The 22,100-nt window shown below is 39.7% G+C and overlaps 1 protein-coding gene across 6 annotated transcripts in view; it reads left to right on the plus strand.

The window, feature by feature from the left end:
* SH3PXD2A (SH3 and PX domains 2A) overlaps positions 1–11,333 on the plus strand; it is a 426,239-nt gene extending 414,906 nt beyond the window's left edge. For all 6 annotated transcript variants that reach the window (XM_061636089.1, XM_061636087.1, XM_061636088.1 and 3 more), the window contains 4 exons: positions 71–405; positions 3,658–3,707; positions 7,312–7,431; positions 7,571–11,333. In XM_061636089.1, the coding sequence (XP_061492073.1) occupies positions 71–405; positions 3,658–3,707; positions 7,312–7,431; positions 7,571–9,466 (2,401 nt within the window). In that variant the 3' untranslated portion in view covers positions 9,467–11,333. The remainder of the gene's footprint in view (positions 1–70; positions 406–3,657; positions 3,708–7,311; positions 7,432–7,570) is intronic.
* The last annotated feature ends 10,767 nt before the right edge of the window (positions 11,334–22,100 follow it).

Below are 22,100 nucleotides of genomic sequence, written 5' to 3' on the forward strand. Positions count from 1 at the left end.
CCTGTATCATCCTGGGTCACCTTGTATGGAGTATGGAGTACTAAATATATTTACCTTTTTCTATTTCTAGGTATTTAGGCAAAGAAGGATGGGCCCCAGCATCATATCTGAAAAAAGTGAAAGATGACCTTCCATCAAGGAAAAAGAACTTAACGGGGCCAGTGGAAATTATAGGAAACATCATGGAGATCAGCAACCTGTTGAATAAGAAATCCTCTAGTGACAAGGAAACCCAGTCAGAAATTGAAACAGCAGAATCCCATATCACCAAGAAGGAAATAAGCTTGCCAATCTTATGCAATGACTCTAATGGCAATGCCATGATGACTCAAGACAAGCAGATTTCAAAGCTGGCACAAGGTTCTCCAGCCATAGCACGGATTGCTCCACAAAGAGCTCAGATAAGTAAGGCCATAGTGGACCTCTAACTTTTCCACTCTTAATTCTTGATGCTTATTTATTGCTGGAGCAGATTGCAATGGTTAATAGATTCTGAGTGTATTGAGGAAGATACTGGTTGAAAGCAGGCTTCCTCAACCTGGTGCTCCAGATTTTTTTGAACTATTTATTTATTTATTGCATTTATATACCGCCTCATAGCCTCTGGGCAATTTACAACAATTAAGAACATTAAAAACAAGCATACAGATTTAAACCATACCCATAAAAAACCCATAAAACCCGACAGGCAAGTTAAAACACATGCTATTCAAATGCTGTTAAAATGCCTGGAAGAAGAGGAAACTATAACTCCCATTACACCGAGATAGCATGGCCAATGGGCAGGGATGACTGAGGAAGGTTGGATTAGAGTTTAAATGGGCAGCCTCATTATTTAAACAAGATAGTGCCATTTTACTATTTCTACCATTATTTATGTTCATCACCTTCCATACAGCCCCTTAGATAGAAAACAAAATGACTGAATTCTGCTGTTCTTCAGAACCTCTCCAATAACTTTCTGTTCCACCATCTGTTAAGCATCTGTTGGGACATAATTTAGCTGCAATGCCGATTATAGAATTCTTATAACTGGGGTATGTGATAAGGAAATCAGCACCATGCCTAGCTGTGGTGTATAATATGGGCTATTTGCCTGGACTGTCAAATAGCTTTTCTTATGACCACATGTGGGTTTGATCCTAAGGTGGTATAAAGTTGCCCATTGCTATCCTCTTCTATACCTCTGCTTTGTACCTTGAAGAAGTGTGTGGGTTGTAGAATAATTGTTGTGGATGAATTTAGGGTTGTCAGCTGTTCTAGCTATAAACCTATATGCCTGGCTTTGTTTTAGCTCTATGCTCTTCAATCCCGAGATGTTGTTAGACTCTAACTCCCATCATCCCCGGGCACCCTGACCAATGGCCGGAGTTCATGGGAGTTGTAATCTAACAATATCTGGATACCCAAGGTTGACGAACGCTGTTTTAGCTGATCCTTAATGCTAGAAAATGAATGAATTTAAGTTTATATGCACAAATCAATTAACACATTAAAAGTTATGATTGAAAGGGAACTGGCACAACATATCGGAGGAGGGGATAGATAAGGAATACATATGATAGCAATTCTTGCAAGGCAGAGTGGTTTACTAGTATTGGCTACAGAGTGCGAGCTAGACTTGCTGAAACCTGCCTAGGCCTATCTAATCTTGGGTGTGATAGACACCATGGCTGATGTCTGTCTGCAAAAAGGTTGACAACTGCAAGATTCTCCACATACGATGGATTGCCATTATCCCAAATATGACATGGTTCCTGCATAGACCATCTTTTCGAAAGATATCAAAGGCCCCCTTCTGTTCACATAGTGAACTGCTCCTAAAAGTCTAAATTCTGGACCACTTTCCTTGCAGACTATACTAGCAAAAGGGCTTTTCATTTGTTCACACCTAGAGTGATTGATTTGACATGTTGGGGGGGGGGGACACACAGAGTGGAATCATGGCAACAAGTTCTGATGCAATACACATTCAGTTTAGGTTAAAACAGAGCCCACATGCATATAACTGCAAACTAGTGTTGTGTGCATTACCTTATCAGGGTTCCAAACACCATGGAGAGAGTCCTATGTATTTATAGCTATAGTTTGATAGACTCTGTTCTGATTTTTATTTGAATGCGTGCAGACTGGGAAAAGGGACAATACATGGGATCTTATTCCCATCCACCTCTGCATGCAAAGATTGTCCGAAAAGGGTTCCAGGATTGTGAATCACTATGAATCAGAACTGAAATCCACCTATTACTATTGTGACATTCTAGCAGTCCTTAACATTTTCAGTGTCTTGGTGGATCCAAATAATTGGTTATTGCTTTTAGCCATTTCAGTCTGTTTTCAGGCCTGGATTTGGCACCAAAATGGCATTGGTTGCTCTGATATGTGACTTATTCCAGGAGGAGAACAGGGGGAATGTGACCCTACTAATTTTCTGGGGCGTATTGGCAGATTTTGATACCATTAACTACAGTATTCTTCTAGACCATCTGTCTTCAATTGTGGTTGGGGGCACCATGCTTCAGTAATTGCACTCCTACCTAGGTGGTCATTTTCCAGAAGATTATGCTGGAGAGATTGTTCCTCTGCCCACATAGTATAGTGTGGTGTTCCACATGCGGCACTCTGTTTTTGTCCCCCATTCTGTTCAACATCTATGTGAAGCTGCTGAGTAATATTATCCAGAAATTTGGGGTGAGGCATCGTAAGTATAGCATTAACACCCAACAAATAATGGGAGATAGAATATGTAACAAGATTTCCCCCCCTTAGATAAGCATATAATGAGCAATAAATATTAAATTAGATCTGCATTTGGCTACATCCAAAAACACATTTTTGCTTCTATAGCATCCATGGCTCCCTGCAAGATTTGTAGATGATGTTATTTGGTTCCATAAAGGCCCTATGTTGTAACTGGGGAAAGGTCAGCCTTTGAAGATTATGTGCCCTGATATGGCCTGTCTTAAACTTACCATATGACCACAAAAATACATGTTGTTAATAGCCATAGCATTTTTCTGGGCACTGTAACCAAAAAACAATTTCCTGAAGGCACAACAATGGCCTAATAAAAAAAACCAAGTTTTATTTTGATGTCTCTACACCCAACCCCAACCCCCCAGTTGTTCATTCCAAAATAAGTTGGTAGGATTGGTATCATCATCCATTTCTCTTATTCTTCTCCAATATCTCAAGAAAAGAAGATCAATTTTAGCTGCAATAGATAGTACCCTGGTTTGGGGGGGGGGTAGGTGAAGACCTTTTCATTTGTCTAAACCTCTTAAATCCAGTAGACTAGCCTTTGTCATTCTGGTGCCCTCCAGATATTTGAGACTACAATTCCCATCTGCCCCAGCAACACAAGTTGCAGTCCAAAACATCTGGAGAACACCAGGTTGGCGAAGGCTGATGGAGATTGTTCACTTTTTATGCTGACTTTGGTGCTCTACTAATTTTAGTGATCATGTGATTTGTATCTTGTTTAAAAACATACAAGGTGTTCCGGGAGTCTTAAATAACCTGTTTGTTGGCTCAAATTCTTGTAAGGAATCTTTTCTTTGTCTAGTGCAGGTTAATTTTGATGTTAACGGCTGGCAAGAACACTAGAGCTTGGATTTTCGTGTCCTGTTTAAATTTAGATTATTTCTTCCTCATTAGGTTCTCCAAATCTGAGGACTAGACCACCCCCAAGAAGGGAATCCAGTTTGGTGAGCACTGATCTTTTATGCTTAGATGTGGCAGTTGCAAATTTTTACCTTTGCACAAATACAATACCTCCTAGCTATTTAGAACTCCTCAACGCAGCCTGGCCCAATGGAATAGAAAAAATGGGGGTGGGAACAGCCACCCTATTTGTTTTCCTAAATTGTGCTCATACTACTTAATTGTGTTTTTAATTGACCAAGAGTTGTTTTGGAGCTTTATACGATTCATGAGCTACAGTTGTTCTACAGAACTGAGTTTTTTCCAACACCCCGCCTCTTCATTTTGAATTGCTCCACACAAACAGTTTGAATATGTATGTGCAGGCTTCCACTTCCTTTAATGTACTGGGCCCAGACTGTCCTTAAAATATCTAATTTCCTGCCATCCCCACCTCTATCAAATGCAGGCCTGGACTTGTTCATTCCTGCGGCGTGCCATTTTCTAGAGCATTAATCTAGGCAAATATAAACCATAGGATGACTTTTTGTCCTGTTTTTCTCATCTGCCTTTTTTCCCCCTCACAAAAAAGGTGGGAGAAGAAATCCACACTTGTGAAAAGCTTGCCTAATATATTTGGCTTCAGCAATAGTGACAAACTTGTGTTTGGCTTATATTCCTTTTTTAAAATATATTTCAAGGTTTGCATTTAGATTGCTGAAATATAACGCAGGGGTTGGGAAGCTCCAGCCTGTGGGTCAGACTTGGCCTTCCAAGCCTCCCCCTGGCATGCAAGCCCATTTGGGGGAAGCCATGTCCAACTGCCCTACACCTGATGCCATATGTGATGTCAGGTGTGGGGCAGGTAAGGGGAGGGATTCAAATGAGTAATTAGAACTTAAAGCAGGCTCCCAATCATTCCTTTGGCAGAGCAAGGCACCTTCCCACCTGCATAATGGTTGGTGGGAGTGCTCCTTGCTCAAGGAGGTTTAAAGGAAATGGAAAAGGCTTCTCCCTCCCAGCTCTGCTCTTTGAAACAGCCCTATGCTGCTCTGACTTTTGAAAGTTTAAAGAAGCAGTACAGGGCTGCCTACAAAGGTCTTTCAAACAGCCACATGTTGCTCTTTGGACTTTCAAAAGCCACAGGTTTAAAGGAGCAGCATGAGGCTGCTTGAAATGGGCTTTGAAACAGCCCTGTTCTGCGCTTTGAAGTTCTGATAATTGGCGCATCATAGCACAGCATTGACATCACTATGACATCAGGTGATTGTGAGTTGGGCAGCCCCACCCACCTGTGAAATTTTGCCCACCAAGGGTGCAACAATCTGGCCCACCGGCCAGAAAAGGTTCCCTACCCCTAATGTAAATGAATGGAATTGAAATTCTTATGTCATTAAAAGTATAGCTATTTAAAATCTTAGAAGACAGGGCAATTTGTGCGGCTGGTTACTGTTCACTTAAACTTGTGCATTCCTGTAGAACAGGGATGGAAACCTTTTTGAATCCAGGGCCCAGATCTTTATCTGGCTCCACCCCATGGGCCAACTTTGACAGGTGGGTGGGGTAACCCACCTGTAAATCACATGACAGCACATGATTAACATGTGGGTTGCCCCACCCACATGACAAAATCCTTACATTGGAGGTTGAAGGGGGGAACACGGGGACCAGGCTTTGTGATGCCCCCTGCATTTCTCCTTTGCACCTCCAATGCCTCAGCAATTTTCAAGTGGCCTTTGTGTCAAAAAAGGTTTGGGAAACACTGGTTTAAGATGTATTTATTTAACAGATTTTTTACCTGCCTTTCAGAGTTCCTGCCCTCACAAGGCATTTTACAACAGTTAAAAAACCATAATCATATAATTATTAAATAATATTTAAACATTAAAACAACATGAAAAGATAGCAGTTGCTAAACAAATTGTGCAACTTGGCTGAACAAATTCTCAGCCTAACCTATCTCACAGGGTTGTTACAAAGATAAAAGGGGGAGGGAGGACCCAGGAAAAAAACCCAAGGAACAAATATATCATATCATATTCACAAACTGGGGGGGGGAGGTAAACATGCACAAAGGCAGCCCTTCCTAATTGTGTTAACTGCCATATTCCATGGACATTATATTTTAAACAAATTACAAAAAAAACCCTTGACAATACACACACAAAAACAGTACTCTAGGCATGTGCAGCTTGACTGAACCAACCCTCAGCCTAACCTACCTCACAGGGTTGTTGGAAAGACCCCATACACACACACTGGAGATGTACAAATACATACACACCATGTGATAGTTTATTGTCTAAGCCAGTTGGTCATTACTGATTTTTTTAAAAAAATGTTCTGTATTAGTTTCCTTTCAAAGTAAGTCCTGCCTAATTGCCTTAAAAATGAGTTTGGAGAGGGGGAGGAGAGAGGGAAGTATTAACAGCGCAATCCTATGCTATGTCTACTCAAAAGTAAGTCCTACTGATTTCAGTGGAGTGTACTCCTGGGAATGTAGGATGAGGACTGCAATTTTACACTCAGAAAAGTGAGTATAAGATAAAACCTCATGATGGGAAGGTTTTGAGAAGAGGCTATGAAATATACAAATAAACTGCCATGTTCAGCAGGCCAGGAAAATTTAAGCTTGTATGACTCCTTATATTTTGAAAACTATAACACATTGTAATGGCATCATAAGCTGCATGTACACTTGTTTATTTGTGTTCAAAAATTGTTGGATAGGTAAAATGTATAATATGCTATTTTTTGCAAATAAACAAAAAACCTGCATGTACACTTTCATCATCATCATCACTGAAGTTGTTTATTGTGCATGCTTACCAAGATCTTGCTGTGCTATATGTGCTTCTTTGATCTTCTGGACCTTGTGCTGGATGTACACAGAGAGAAAAGTAGGCAGGCAGCTACACGTGCTGCTGCTGCAAGCTATAAGCTTATTCAATTTCACATGATGTGCACACGCACACCATTAACCAATGGGCAGAGACAATAAGGAAAAGGCCGCTGATTTCTGGACTTGCAAGTGTTTCTAGCTATTGCCTGGTGTTCAACAAATCCCTTGTCAATCACAGGTCTGAATTCACTCATTGGGTAAAAACCTGAAAGGACGGGTTGGAGCAGCCAGCTAGCCCATTTCACAGAAATTATAGGAGGGAGGCAGCTCACATTTTGGTACAACATTTGTTCCAGAGCACTTAGAAACTCACTTTTGAAAGAAAGAAAGAAAGAAAGAAAGAAAGAAAGAAAGAAAGAAAGAAAGAAAGAAAGAAAGAAAGAAAGAAAGTGAAGAGTTTGCCCCCCCTACTGGCCCTGGGCCCAGTAGAAATAGACCATTTCTGCCTGTCTGTCAGTGGCCCTCCGGTGTAATGCAGTGGTGTCTAACCTGTGATAACCTGCTGGGCTACAGCTCTCATTATCTCTTACAATTGATCATGTTGGCTAGGGCTGATGGGAACTGTAGTCCAGCAACATGTGAAGGTTAGCCACCCCTGGTATAATGAATGTTGAGCTTTTAATATCTGGACTTACATTTATCCAATTCACTTGCTTGCTTAAAATGAAAACCACTTTCTTAAAATAAAAACACTTAATTTATCCTCTTTATTTCCCCACCCCCTTGCCACTTTTAATTAGTATATATGTCACTTATTCTTGTCACAGGGCTTCCAGCTACCGAAACCTCCTGAGCCACCATCAGTGGAAGTTGAATACTATACTATTGCAGAGTTCCAGTCTTGTATCTCTGATGGGATAAGTTTTCATGGAGGACAGAAGGCAGAGGTAAGCCTGAAAAATAAAATAAATGATTGATGAGTACTTGTTGAACTCTAGGCAGAAATGAGAGAGTAGCATTGATAAAAAAAGTATCATTTTTAATTATTGTTTTATCAAACTAATCTCTATGGTAATCGTTCTCTAGGTTATTGACAAGAATTCTGGTGGCTGGTGGTATGTGCAGATTGGCGAAAAGGAAGGCTGGGCTCCAGCATCATATATTGATAAAAGGAAGAAGCCAAATTTAAATAGGCGAACCAGTACTTTAACCAGGCCTAAAGTTCCTCCTCCAGCACCTCCCAATAAACCAAAAGATTCTGAAGAAGGGACAGCTGCTGGGACTGTGTCTTCAGCAGATACCCAAGATTCTCCATACAAGCAAAAGTATGAGGAGCCAGAGTATGATGTGCCTGCTTTTGGTGTTGACTCAGAGTCTGAGCTGAGCCAAGGAGAAGACGGCAGCTTGGAGAGAGGCATATTCCATCTACTCAAGCCTTCAGCTGTGTCATCCCTCCAAAGGGCAAAATTCCGAGTTGGGGAGTCTTCTGAGGATGTGGCTCTTGAAGAGGAGACAATCTATGAAAACGAAGGCTTCAAACCATACATAGAAGATGCTCTGTCCAGCAAAGAATCTAGTGGCGACTCTGATTCTCAAAGAAGTTCCTCAATATCTCTGATCCAAAAAAGTTCTCCAAGTTCTGTTTCTCCCAAGTCCTCCCTTCTGAAGCCCAAAAGTGACAAGAGCATTCAACCAAACCTTGGGAAGCCTCAGTACTCTCGGAATGAGGAGACAAAACCAAGGTCAGCCTCAGATGTTGGTTTAACTAGCATGCCCAAAATGGGCCTAAAGAGGGATACTGGGGAGACAGTATCTAGCAGAGCAAAACCAATGGTGAGGCCAAAACCTTTCCTGAACAAAACAGACTCCCAAAGTCAAGAAAGAATGGACATCAGCACTTTACGTCACCAGCTAAGACCAACTGGACAGCTGAGAGGTGGCCTTAAAGGTTCAAGAAGTGAAGAGTCTGAAAGTCCACCTCAGACAGCTTCTGGAAACCCAGAAGAATCGTTCAGAAGAAGCTCAGCAGATCTCATTACCTCTCCTTCCCACGCCATATTCTACTCCAGCCAGCCAAACAAGGCAGAGAATGAAAACAACTCCTCAAAATGTCTCTATGTAACTATTGATTCTTACCAAAAACTTCAAGATTCTGAGATCAGCTTCCCAGCAGGAATATTAGTGGAAGTTCTGGAAAAACAATCCAGTGGGTGGTGGTATTTGAGATATGGAGACTCAGAAGGGTGGGCTCCTTCTCACTTTCTGGTGCTGTCTGATAACCAACAACAAGAAACCACTTCTAATGAGGCCAACATTTCACTGGCCAAGAACAGAAGAAATGAAAACAAATCCAACAGCTTGGAAAAGATAGAGAAGAAGGTCCAGGCACTGAACACTATCAACCAGAGCAAGAGAGCAACACCTCCCATTCCCAGCAAGCCACCTGGTGGCTTCTCCAAAACATCTGGGACTGTCAAATTGCGGAACGGGGTTAGGCAGCTAGCAGTGAGGCCGCAGTCAGTATTTGTCTCACCACCACCCAAGGATAACAACCTGCCTTGTTCCCTGCGTAGGAATGAGTCTCTTACTGCCACAGATCACCTGAGGGCAGTACGCCGCAACTCATCTTTCAGCGCTGCCCAATCCCAGGCTAGTGATTCTAAGATGAAACACACTGATCGGCTGGGCTCTGAGGGCTATGAGACAAGCTCCAACCTACCCTCTGAGCGCAATGGAATCCCAGTGTCCACAGTGAGGCCCAAGCCCATTGAAAAATCACAGTTTATTCACAATAACCTTAAAGATATCTACATCTCCATTGCAGATTATGAGGGGGACGAAGAAACTGCTGGATTTCAGGAAGGTGTCTGCATGGAGGTCCTGGAAAGGAACCCAAATGGCTGGTGGTATTGTCAGATCATGGGTGGAGGGAAACCTTTTAAAGGCTGGGTGCCCTCAAATTATTTGGAGAAAAAAAATTAGTTACAACTGTCTTTCAATTCCATAATTTATACTTTTATACTGTGTACATATGGAAGGAAGAGGGAAGATACAAATATGTATTTTCCCTTTTGTTCTGTCAGATATACAAGGGACTGTTGAACTGAGCTTTGCTATGACCAGCAAGTCTGCCATCTTTGAGGGTGTGTTTGAAGGAGTTGGCTTGTTCAGCAAATATCAAGGAAAAGGCAACTGGAACTAACACCATTTTCTGTCTTTTTTGGTGAAGCCTTTCATAATTTTGAATGCAACAGGGTTCATGATTCCATCATCCTGGTTGTAATAAAAGGAAACCAAATGTGTGCCTTTCACAGTATAGTTTGGACCTGTGCATCCACTTAGGAATAGTGGGGAGTTTGGTGCCAAACCTGAACATGACAAAATTTCAGCTTGTTTATTTCTTCCACGTGGAGTGTGTGTGTTTCCAAGCTATGGATGGGTCACCACCACCACCATCAAGATGTCTTTAAATGTGCAGAGCAAGTGGGGAAACTCTTTTCAAGAAAGCAAACATCAGCCCTCGGCTATTGCATTTGCCTCCAGGTTGTTTGAAGAGTTGGAGCCTTTTTACTGTGCATTGCTGGTATCTGACTCTAAACTCATCTTGTTCAGTTCCCCCCAATAGAATCTCTCATGCTTTTCTCCTGTCGTGATCTCTGCATCACCTGTTTTGGGAAGGGGGTAAAGCTTTTTCTTTTACTATTACTATTGGAATTTAAAGTGTAGTCAAACTTTAATGTGGTTCCTAGGTGTTTGTATGCACACTAAACATTTTGTGTTTGCGACACACACCTTCTGCCAACTGATTGGTCTCAAATTAAATGTTTTGCTTTGAGGGTCATCTGAACAGCCAATACTGAAACTGCTTTTTAAGAGGAAGTAGAAAAGTTTCATCTGTGTGCAGGGAATATTGGCTGTCTGCAGCAGCAAAGGGAAATCCACTGTTCCATAACCCCCCCCTCCCCTTTGCTGGATCATGGACTGCAGAGACACAATAAGCCTGTGCTGGAGGAAAAGGGGTTTCTCAAGCTCTCTTCCCTTTTTCTTCCTTTTGCACAGGGCAGAACTACCAGAGATTCCACCTTGGCCTGCTTTCACCAGTGCTTTTATATAGCTCCTAAAGTTGTGCATGCTCCCTGCTCCCATCTCAAAGCCCCACAAGACTTCAGCTCTTGTGACCACATGGTGGACCTGCTCTGGCTGGGAAACCAGGCCAATGCTCTAAGTACCAGAATGGCAGTGGCTTCTTAGGAGCCATCTGTATAGGTCTGGCTGTCCCGTTGGGATGCATTACAAAGAGTAAAATGGAAGTAGGTGAATTGGCCCTGAGTGCCAATTAAACAAAGGGGATTTACCTCTACATAATGGACCTTTGTTGTGCAGGAGCTTCCCATTCTTTCCTATGAAGGGAAGAATTTTTTCATGTTATAGGGACTGAATCTCTATTGAGCATATAAAAACATTTCCTTCCCTGTAGGCCCATCCTTGCCTGTAAGGAGTGTCATGTGTACCTTGAAGCCACTGCATCACCGCCACCACTGCACCACAGCCAATTACCCAATCCATCTACTTCTTGATGCACAAGAGTTTCTATGTAAAGATGGGGTTTCTACATGAACAGTAGATGCTCTTCTGCATGCAGTTCATTGAGAGAGGGTGTGATACTCCATGTGCACTCCTCACTGCACATGGCCAGAGTCGTCATCGCATTGAAATGAGGTGGAGACTACCAATGCAGGAGTTTTGAGCAGTCTCACTATGTGCTCACAATGTTTAAGATCAACAATACTTCAAGTAATGAAATGCATGTGGCAGTGCCTCAAATAAAAACAAAATAAGGTGACCCATACAGTTTGTATTTAAGTATCATTACCAAACAACTATATCCATTCTCAGCTGGCAGAGAAGCATCAGTGTTTACAAAATTGAGGGAGGGAAGAGAAGCCATGCATTTGACTGTCTGCACAATTGTTTTTAGTTTGTATATTTGTGGGGATAATTTTTATTTGTGAAAAACTATGTCCTAAAGTTTTTTCCTTTTTAAGAGCAAACAATAAGAATTGCTCTTCTGTTGTATTCATTTGAACATTACTTTGTATTGGGGGAGAAACCTGATACTTTCAAAACTTGCAAAGCAGTTGAATAAGAACACTCTTAAGCCGAGATTGTTCCTCAGCAGCAAGCAGCACTTGCTCACTGATGCATGTGCACATTCTCTCTCTCCTTGTTATTTATAATTCTGAGACTTCAAAAATCGGACACTTGTTGAAGAGCATGGAAAAGATGAAAAGCCACTGGGGGGGAAAGGTTTGCGGTGCAAAGTGTATTTATTTTTCATGTGGCCTCAAACACCAGCCCTTAAATAAACTAAAAAGAAAGAAAAAGAAAGACCAAAAGGCCTTTACTTAAGAATGTTGACCTTCAGGCGAGAGTTTGTCACTGTCTGGAGGCCCAGCGTTTTGTATGACAAGAGAAGAAAACCAGTCATGTTTGTGTTAACACAGAATAATAATATAAATAACATTTTTATCTTCCAGCAACATTTCATGCCTTCTACTAGTTGGAAGGTTAAAAAAAAAAGGATTTGAAATCAAATATATAATGGGGAGAGGTTTTCTCTTCCTGAAACATTACATAAGTATGTATTGAATTACAATGAGAAATGTCGGGGTTGATTTCTGCAGCTCATGTACTGATTGCCCTTTCAGTTTTATCTGTTAAGATGCCATTCAAGTTTGACCACCACCACCTTCCATACTATTGCCCTAACAATATATTATAGCTATATATTGGATAAAGGAGCATGGAAGAAGGGGTGGCTTGGGAGAAGAGGGGGCAGAAAGGAGAGGCCTGTGGCAGCCCAACAGAAATCAATTGATTGGGAGATCAGTCAAAATACTGCAAATGAAAATGGTGTGGATTTTTGTCCTGAGGTTTTCTTCTTGAGGCCTAGCAGCTCTGCCTCTCGGAGGTTTCCCTCCATTTTAAAATTCTGCTAAAATTTTAGCAGCCATTTTAAAAGGACTGCCAGAGCTGCTGTAAGATTATAAATAGAAGTATTATGTTCTTCTGCTGGACAGTATTAAATAGAGCAAAAACATAAACTGCTAGATTGCAGCACTAATAGTAGTGATTTAGCAACTCATATTAATGTTTATGATTTATTTTTAACAATAATGATAAGGAAGTGGTTCATTATTTTTGAATTAATGCACTTTAAAAAAAATTAAACCAAAATGCAGAAAAACCAAGTGCATTATTTAAAGGTGCAGTATAAATTGTCATTTTTAAGTTCACCTATTTATTAAAATAATTTATGATTATTTAAAAATTGTACTATACAGTTTTGTTCTAAAGATGCCATCATCTCCTGGGAAAGCTAAATGTGCAGCTCCCAAAATTTCTGCATTGAGCCATTGGACTCTCAAAATACAGTAGATTCAGTTAGTAAGGGTCAACTTTCTGCTAAGAACACAGGATATATATTTCTTATTGGAGAGCAGTGGACTGGCAAATAATAGTAATTGGATCCAATGTTATCCCAAGTAGTCATTGGAAACCCCCCCCCCCGTGTTTAATGCTGTGCTAAACTAAAGAGTCCATTTGTATTCTGGTAGCACTCCATGCTTAATTGATGACCGCTACCATTCTCCACTCATGATTTCTGCAGAAAATCATTGTGGCTAAATTGTTATGGTTCTAAAGATGCTTCTCCAAGGTCCCTCCAAAGAAACATGCATTTTTTGCTCCATCTTAAACATTGTTTGTCCCCTGTTCTTTCAATGAGGGAAACTACCACCTAAAACCCTTATATATCTACTGTCAATATGATACAAAGCAGGCGTGGCATCTGTAAGTACTGTTTTCTGGCAGAGGCCTCCTTTAATGATAAGATAGATTGCCCATCAAGAATTACTTAAAAGATTTTTTAAATGGTTAAGTAGGGTCTGTAGCATATTAAAAAATCAATATCATAATATACTTCCCCCCCCCAAAGAATTAAGGAAATATGCTTATGGGCAAATGGCAAAGCGAACGTCTGAGCTGTGCTCATTTAACTTTGCATCCACTTGGCACTCTTCATTTTGCACCTTGTGTAAGACAGACAGACAGACAGACAGACCCACACTGTTGCATGCACACATACATTATAATGAATATCTCTAGTAGCCCTTGTGTTGGACAAGCCAAGAGCTGGTTTCATGATGTATGAAGGGGATGAGTTGGAATAAAGGACACTAGCAAGCACCTTCATTATTTAATTAGTTTCATTATTTCCCTGTATACAACTTATGTTTCCCACTGTGGGTGTTGGGTCATATAGGAAACTTTTTTTTTAAGAATTGGAGAATTTAAATTGCAGAGCCATCCTATTCACACCTATGGTGAATATCCTTCATGATCTCACTGCTCAAACATGCAAGTCCCACTCAGATGCCTGTAAAATTCCTGTACTAAATTTATCAAAAACATGGTGATTTGAAAAAAGATTTTTTAAAGGAGTTCAAGTTGCAATTAAAAATAATAGTATCTATCAAATTCAATTTTTAAATTCTCTGGGGAGTTACTGAGTAAAATATTTTGAGGACAAGAGTGCCCGCTAAGGAGTGACTCACTAGTTACTTTCCTGATTATTTGAGATTGCCTTGGTTATCCATGCTTTCAAAAAATATGTGAAATGGGAATGATTGAGATAGTAAAAATCAAAGCACAACTTAAATTTTAAACAAATACAAAAAATTGACTTTTTTTGTTCTGCTGTATACTGCAACTTTAATAATAATGAGCACTTCTGAGTTCGTTATTGCAGTTTTAAATGCCTGAAAAGATACTCTTGATGTTTGTTTTTTCATTCTAGTGAACCCTATGCCTAAAGCTTTTTTTACTTGACTCTACCTGCATACACCTGTTGTCCATTGTAATTTCTTTGTAACTGAGGCTTAGCTCTCTTACAAAGCTGATGAGGAAGCAAACCTGTGCCTGACCTATATCGCTTTAGACTGCAAGTAGCCGCTCACGTTGGAATGATCTACCCCCCCCCAAAAAAAACCCTGTATATGCCAGGTACATGTCTACCCTTGAACTCTTTTCTTAATGGCTTGTTTCTATGTGCAGGATTTTTTTGCTACAGCAGGTCATTCCCCATCTGCAGTCTAAAGTGGTGCAGTTCAGACATAGTTTTACCACCTTGCCCGTTTCTTGAGAAGTAGGCCTCATTGACTATTTAATGCCTGGTTAAATTATATTGAAATATTAAAATATCTCTTTAGGCCTACATAGCCTCAGGCAAAGGGCTTTCACTTGCCCAGAATTTGACTATCACTGCCACCACCAAACCCTCCTGGCCATATCATTTACCTGCTTTTGAAAGTGTCCCATATTTCTGAATTGGTTTGCTATGTAGCACTATGGAAAAACACATACAAAGTGCCCTTGAGCTCATGGAACTATCATCACAGTCTTTTGGATCCATTCTTGGCCCAACTTTTCAGTGACTTAAGTCCATGCCAAAATCCACAATCCTCTACCAAAAAAATGGCACTGATTCCTTAAGACATTTACAAGGAATTAAGTCTCATTGACTCCAATGAAACTTATTTCCCAGCAAGTATGGTTAGGAGCTCAGTCTTGATTGAACATAAAATTATTTGGGTGCACCTTTTTCCAAAGTTCATTTGTATAGATACCTGGCAGGTAACATTACTTAAATAAATGGCTAATTCAGGACTAGATTCTGCGACAGGTGAACACGTCCATCTGTGTTTCAAGTTTACAATGCAGTAGCAAGCAGCTGCGTTTGCCCCTCACGGTGAACTGTTTCCAAAGGCTTCTTTCAGTAGCAACACTGAACATTTGACGAAGGCATTATAGAACTATTAGTTTAAACTACTTTCAAATATTAGTGTGACATATTTTATTGTAAAATTATACTCATGGCTTTTCTCTGTTTAGAAATGTGTTAAGCTGCTTTCTGTCATTTATGAGAAACAGAAAGGAATCTGGGTTAAGCATTATTTTCATATTACTAGCATTTACAGAATAGAAATAGTAGTATTTAAGTTTAGATCTTATTAGGTAGCTCATTTACATTTTTTGCGTGTGTGTTGGGTTTTATTTTGTTTTTTGGGTTAAAATTTTTTCAAATATTTTGCATTCTCAAGATAAGATCCAGTTGGAGGTTATGTGCAATATTGAAAGAGATGAAACAGGCCCCTCATCCAGGACTAAAAAGTGGAACGCACAGTGTGATTTTCAAAAGTCTTGTCATTATCCAGTCATGCACTCTTGGGGGAAAATGAGTGTGAGAGGAAGGGAGTATTTGAGCAAAAGAAATGAGGCGGCAGTTATCTGGTATAAATGGATTGTAAGTGTGAATTTCTTTGTGGTTGAATGCGGCAGTGGTTACTTTCATAAGTGCATCACATTCCAGCAGAAGTGTGATGATTGTGTTACAGTAGCTGTTTAGATGTCCATTTTCTTTCTAATACACAATTTTCTTTGTTAGGGAATTCAGCTTGTTCGGCAACTAACTTAGGCTGCAGTCCTATACGCACCTAGGGGGAAGTCCCATTGAACTCAGTGGGGCTTACTTTTGAGTAGACATGTATAGGATTGCACTGTTGGGTGCTTTTAGTTAGCATGAAATACATGCTGGAGCTTGGAATAGATGTACAGTATTGGCAAAAAAAAAATCATTTCCAGTGTGCATGAAACATAAGGGTTAATTGTATGCTGGAAGCACAGCATGTCTACCTCATGATACCTTAGTGCTCTGTGCCTTTCAGAACCAGGCAATATAAGAGGGAAGATGTTTGTGTTGGTACCGATTCAGTTTTATCTCTTTCCACTGATAATGACTGGAAAGTGTTCATATCTTTAGTGGCCCAGCATCAGGGCCTACATCTTTGCATTGGGGCAGCGTTTGTTTCACTTTTTGACATCTTTCACGTTTTTTCCCCTTTGAGCTTGAGAATGAGATTCAACAAAAATACTGCTTTATTTTTGTGAGACTAAAACATTAATTTATATTGTATAATTGACATTTTTAAAAAAATTAAAATAAAGTTTTTCACAAATTTGATCTAGCAGTGTATTCATGTATGTATATAAAACTTGGAAATGAGCCCTATTGTGTTCAGGGGTACTTACTCCTAGATAAGTAGTTCTAGGACTGCAGGGTATGGCTTCAATCCTATACCCTTCCCTGGATTTACATCCTGTTGAACTCAGTGGAGCTTACTTTTAAGTGGAAATGTAGAGGATTGCACTATAAATTTTTGCTTTTCCTGAAAGTGACCTTAAAATAAAGTCTTTAGTGTTCAGAAACTGGGCAATTTTTACTGCATACATTTTTGTACATTTTTCTTGGTACCTTGATGCCCTCTTCCTCTTTAGCAACAATTCTTTTGATTCTTGAATACATCTTTCTAAACATCTTGGGGCTGTTGGTTGTTTTCCCCCCGTAAATCACTTGAAAATAAGCTCAGGAAGACTGAGCTTGGCTGATTAGCCACTCAACATTAGTGGGCATCATATTTTAACACAAGAATATTGAACATTACCTCCTTACATTTTGTCTGAAATGGCTCTTGCCAATTAAAAGAAATGACGATAAGTGTGTCTTTCTCCATACTGTCAACAGATCTTGTGCAGGAGAGTATTCAGGAGCATTATTTGGTTCTAACAAAACAAATGATTCCATGAGAGCAACATAGTCCTTTGTTTTAGGAGATCCCAGTTACTGTCTTGGTGTTTGGTTTCGTGGAATTTGAACTCTTCATGCACACACTAACAGTTGCCAAGACGAATTACGCTGCTGACTGTAATATAATCAACTGGATTTCTGCTGCTAGATAGTCAGAATGCATCTGGCAAAATCCAAGCCTCCTTTCTGAAAATCCAGGTACACGTTTGCAGTTAAATCAGGGGTACTGTACATAATCTAAGCATTTAGCAGGTACAGATTGGGAGAGCTGAATTTTCTTTGTAAATAGCTATGCATCTTCTTAAAAAAAAGGATGTGGGGTTTTTGGTAGATCTATATAGAGATCACTGACAAATATACAGAAAACTCATTAGGCCTAAAACGATCTAATGGGCTTTATGTCCCTGCTTCAAGGCTGCTGGTAGCATTCCGCTCAATTCTTCTACCATTTCTGTTTACTGCTTTTTTAGTTTTATTTTTGATTTATATCTGAATCGAGTACTGTATGTGTGACCTTTCCTGGCATCTTTGGAGGTCAGTAACTGGAGCTCCCTGAGCCAGCCCTTCAATTGCTGTTGCTCAGCCTCCATAACACTGTATATGACAAGATGTAGTGCCTTCTGGAAGAGCAATTTAAGAGATCCCTCTTTTTAAATATATGTAGAGGGGCTTATATAATGGTGTGTGTTTATGTGTGCATGCATGCATGTTAAGGTGGAAGGGGGAGTGTCTGGTTGAGGTTTTGCAGGCCTGCTTTGAACATGACTCCCATGTGGAATCAAATTTCTATTTTCAGAGTTTTTTTTCCTAAGTGTGGTAAGATCTCTCAGGCCCTCTGTAGCCAAAGGCAAAGAAAGCAGGTCCCTTTTAGTCTAGGTTTGCAGGGTGGGCTGGCCCCACGTGGCATTATTTTAGTTTGTTGAAGAGTGCAATTTTCCCTTTTTAAAAAACCAAAATTGACTGAAAGTTTCACACTGTCGTTTTTGCACATTTTCCTCATGCAATGCAACAACCACTATTGTCCTGTGTTGAGACTCCTGTTTGTTATGAAATCGAATTGGATGGACAGGGGAGACGGTAGTATTTTGGTAACAGTTAAAAGAGGTAACTGGATTCTGACTGAGGAGAAATAGATTGGATTTTCCAGAAAAACAAATTAAATCAGGTATATAGATTTATGACATCCTGGGTGCTTTTTGTGTATTTGTGCATGAAAATACATCACTGCTGTGTGTTTCAACTGTGTCTCCCATTATTGCCAAAAGCTCAGATTCATATATTGCAATATAATATGAATCTGCATGTTGAAGTTCATAATCGGAAGTGGTAATGTATTCTATATTTATCAAGCATCTGGGAGAGAGATTGTGTGTACAGAGGTTCATGAAATGACCGGAGCTGGCATGACAGCATAGTCGGTTATGTTTTAGGCTGGCTTCTATCCAAGTGGCTGTTTCACTTAAACAGTCAATTGTTGATGAGAAATGAAAGATGGAGCCAGCTGGTGATCTCATTTTTGCAGCATTTTAAAACTTGCCTTCTGAGCATTTTCATCTTGGCAAAGTTTCACCTACACCTTTTGAGGCAGATCTTTATGGGAAATGGTGTGCCACAAGTTCTAACTGCAGCCTTTTTCTATGCAAAAGGGTAGCTGGAGAGTTGTTATTTATGAGTTTGAGATTAAGAAGCCTAGGTAGAAAACCAAAAGAAGGCACCAAACCATTCCTTGTTTATGTTTTGCCTGAAATCTGCAAACAAATCACCACTAAAATTGCTTACACTTTCCTTTTTGCAAGAAACAATTGGAACAGTGAAGTAGAATCGATTGCCTTGTGATTTGTTACAAATCTTCCAAGTAGGTGATAAACAGTATTGTCCTTCCAGTGACCCTCTTGAAATAGTCATCTAGTATAAGGAGAATGTAACTGTTTAACGTCTGAAAGAGTATGTTGAAGGGGAGATGATGTGGGATGTGTGGCTGGTCTTTGGGATGTGTGACATAGATGGGGAGCAGAGTTTGCTTTTGGTTTGTGTTTGGCTTGTTTTCTTCAGAAGGTGTTTTTTTTTCTTGAAGCTGGGTTGGTTACTGCTGGAGAGTAAGTTGAAGTTTGGTCCTTTTATGGTGGCGGTGGGTGGAGATTTGTCATAAGAAAGAATCCAGGAGGGAATCAAATGTGATGCGCATTTTGGAAAAAGAGAAAATAGAGAGCCCAATGATAGATGTTGGCCCTCCTTGTCCGTTTTCTTTCTCTTCTGAAAACAACTAAGGCCTAGCTAAGCTTTTCAAACAGTTGAAAACTTAATAATGTTAAACGCTTTTTTTAAAAAAAAAATCATTTTTAAAAAAGTGTCAGACCTTTAGATAACCAGTACTAATTTGATAAAAGTTGCATGTGGCCCTTGCTGCATCTCTTAATAGATATCAAATGGAATAAATAGAATATAAATAAAAAAGCAACTATTACATTTTACTATTCTTGTGCTCTTTATCAAAGAAGACAGTACATTTATGGAAAGAATATAAATCTGTTGCATAGTAAACTGGCTTCTGCAAAACCATTAGCCACCTTGATAAAAGTTATGCTTGGATAAATTGGTGCACATCTCACAAGAAAACAACTATGGTGAAATTACCTTGCACCTCACATAACCATTTCTGCAGCAGTGACTTTGCAAATACAGTTGACCTTAAAATCTATCACATTGCTGCCAAGGCAGTGCCTGTTTAATCTACCTTAGCTCCCTCTTAAATCAATTTTGGAATATCCTAACATTCAAATTCAGTGGAGGAAACTAAATATTATACACAGTAAATTTCCTTTATAAAGTTTTTTTTAAAAAAACTTTTTTGTTTTGTCAAGTAATTTAAAAAACTGTTGGCCTTTTGTCACCTGTGATGCTGAATGAGAATTTGTGTGATAGATTTTTCCATTTCTGGATTTAATTTCAAAACAGGCCATCTTCCACTGTTAATAACCTTCCACTATTAATAATCATGATTTCACCTTGATTGAGCAAAAGGCTTTGCCAGAATGAAATCCTTATGGCACAACAAAGTATATAAATATCCAGTCTGCAATCCAGCAACAGCTGGTGCCCATTAGGACTGGTAGAGTGAAGGGCATGATGACTGTAGTACAATCAGGTGGCCTGGTAGTGAAATTCTTAATGGTTTCATGGTCATGTCATCTGATAATGATTTATAGAGATTGTTAAATGCTGAAATCTTAAAGATGGAAAATGGATCTGCTGAAATGTGATTTAGAAGACATTAGTAAGACAGTTGCCCCTTTAATATATTTCTGCTCATACTCTCAAGCAGACTGAGGTTGCTGCAGTGCTATGCACACTTTATAAGGCTCATAAGTAAGACTTGGTTCTGAGTAAACCTGTATAGGATTGTGCTGTAAGTGTGTTAGAAAGGGGGACTTGAGCATTTTAAGAATTGAGCGTTGATTCTGTTTATTGTGACAACATGCAACATTTAATCTGGAACAACAGCAGAACTACAGATTAACCACAGCAGTGTGTGAAACAGTGATTCTATTTAGTGATTATGAGAGTGGATAGCCGAAGGGGTATCTTCCATATGAATTAATCTGGAGTAACAGTGCTCTTTTGAAGACTTACAATTGCATATAAATAACTAATTAGAAGATATATTAGAATAAAATGCCTGTTTTAGTCTGCCACACTTTCATATATACCTGTTCCAACATTTGCAACAAGTATATATTTACCAGTAATTAGGTAGCCACTTAGAATTGCTGAGGTATTGAACCACTGCAGTTGTGGTTGCTGCCAATGTGAATGTAGATACATCACACCTAAATGGAGCATTTTATGTCTAGGTATTATAAGGAGGTTTTATACGTTGTTAGGTTTGGAATATGAGAGGTGAGTGTTGCACTTATTTATGGACAGATTCATGGGAAAATGCCATCAAATATCTTGGACTGATCAGATAGTTGGCATCCGTATACTTGATTATTACTGAAAGATGTAAAGTCCCTAAGGCATATGGTTCTATGTTCAATTTTTTCACCAGCAACAACCTGCAATTAATTTTTGATAAACTGATTGTCACTTTCAGTCATCCCAGAGTTTAGGAACTAAATTTTTATAAATGTTTTTGCCCAGAGGTCCTATTTTATGGAGGTCTTCACTATAACCTTATGGATGCTCTCTTCAGTTTGGAGTTATAGTTTTAGTTCTAATGAAGACCCCCATAAAATAGGACTGTTGCCTTTAGATAGAGTGTCCATGGAAATGGAATTTCAAAGAAGGAAATGTTATCTGTTCTGTCTTTGTACCAGTATTAGGCCAAATCAGAAATTCCAAGTAGGAAAGAAATACATGCTGTCCAAGATTCTGCACAGCAAGAACATTTTCGTGTGAACAGCTTGTGAAAAACACTTGGAGTGTGGGACCAACTTCACAAGAAACTAAGTTTTTACTTTGGCTGATGCTTTCTGGAAGCACCAAGTGAACAATGTGCAAAAGGGCATGTGTTCTCTCAAGATCCCGTGCTGTGTATGTTCCAATGCAGGCACAACTCTCAGATCTTACGATACAGCACAAAACTGGAGTTGTGGCCACCATTCTTTGTTATCCTGGGGCACATCTCCTTGGACTATATAGCACTTACACTTAAAACAGCAAAAGTTGATCCACTTCAAAGCACTCTCTCATATGGGAACACATATAAGGTAAAGTTTTTTTTTTCTTTTGAAGGGACTGCCAAGAGTGTCTAGACTGCAGCCTTTTATTCCCAGGTTCTTGCAATGTGAAACCACAATATAATATAATCAGTGTCTCAGGCAGAGTGGACTTGATAACTAACTGTACCTCAGTCATCTCCCAGTTTACTCATTGCTTGGACCAAAGGTGGTGCTAATAATATGAACTTTA

This window comes from Rhineura floridana, chromosome 7 (assembly GCF_030035675.1).
Source record: "Rhineura floridana isolate rRhiFlo1 chromosome 7, rRhiFlo1.hap2, whole genome shotgun sequence".
NCBI lineage: Eukaryota > Metazoa > Chordata > Lepidosauria > Squamata > Rhineuridae > Rhineura > Rhineura floridana.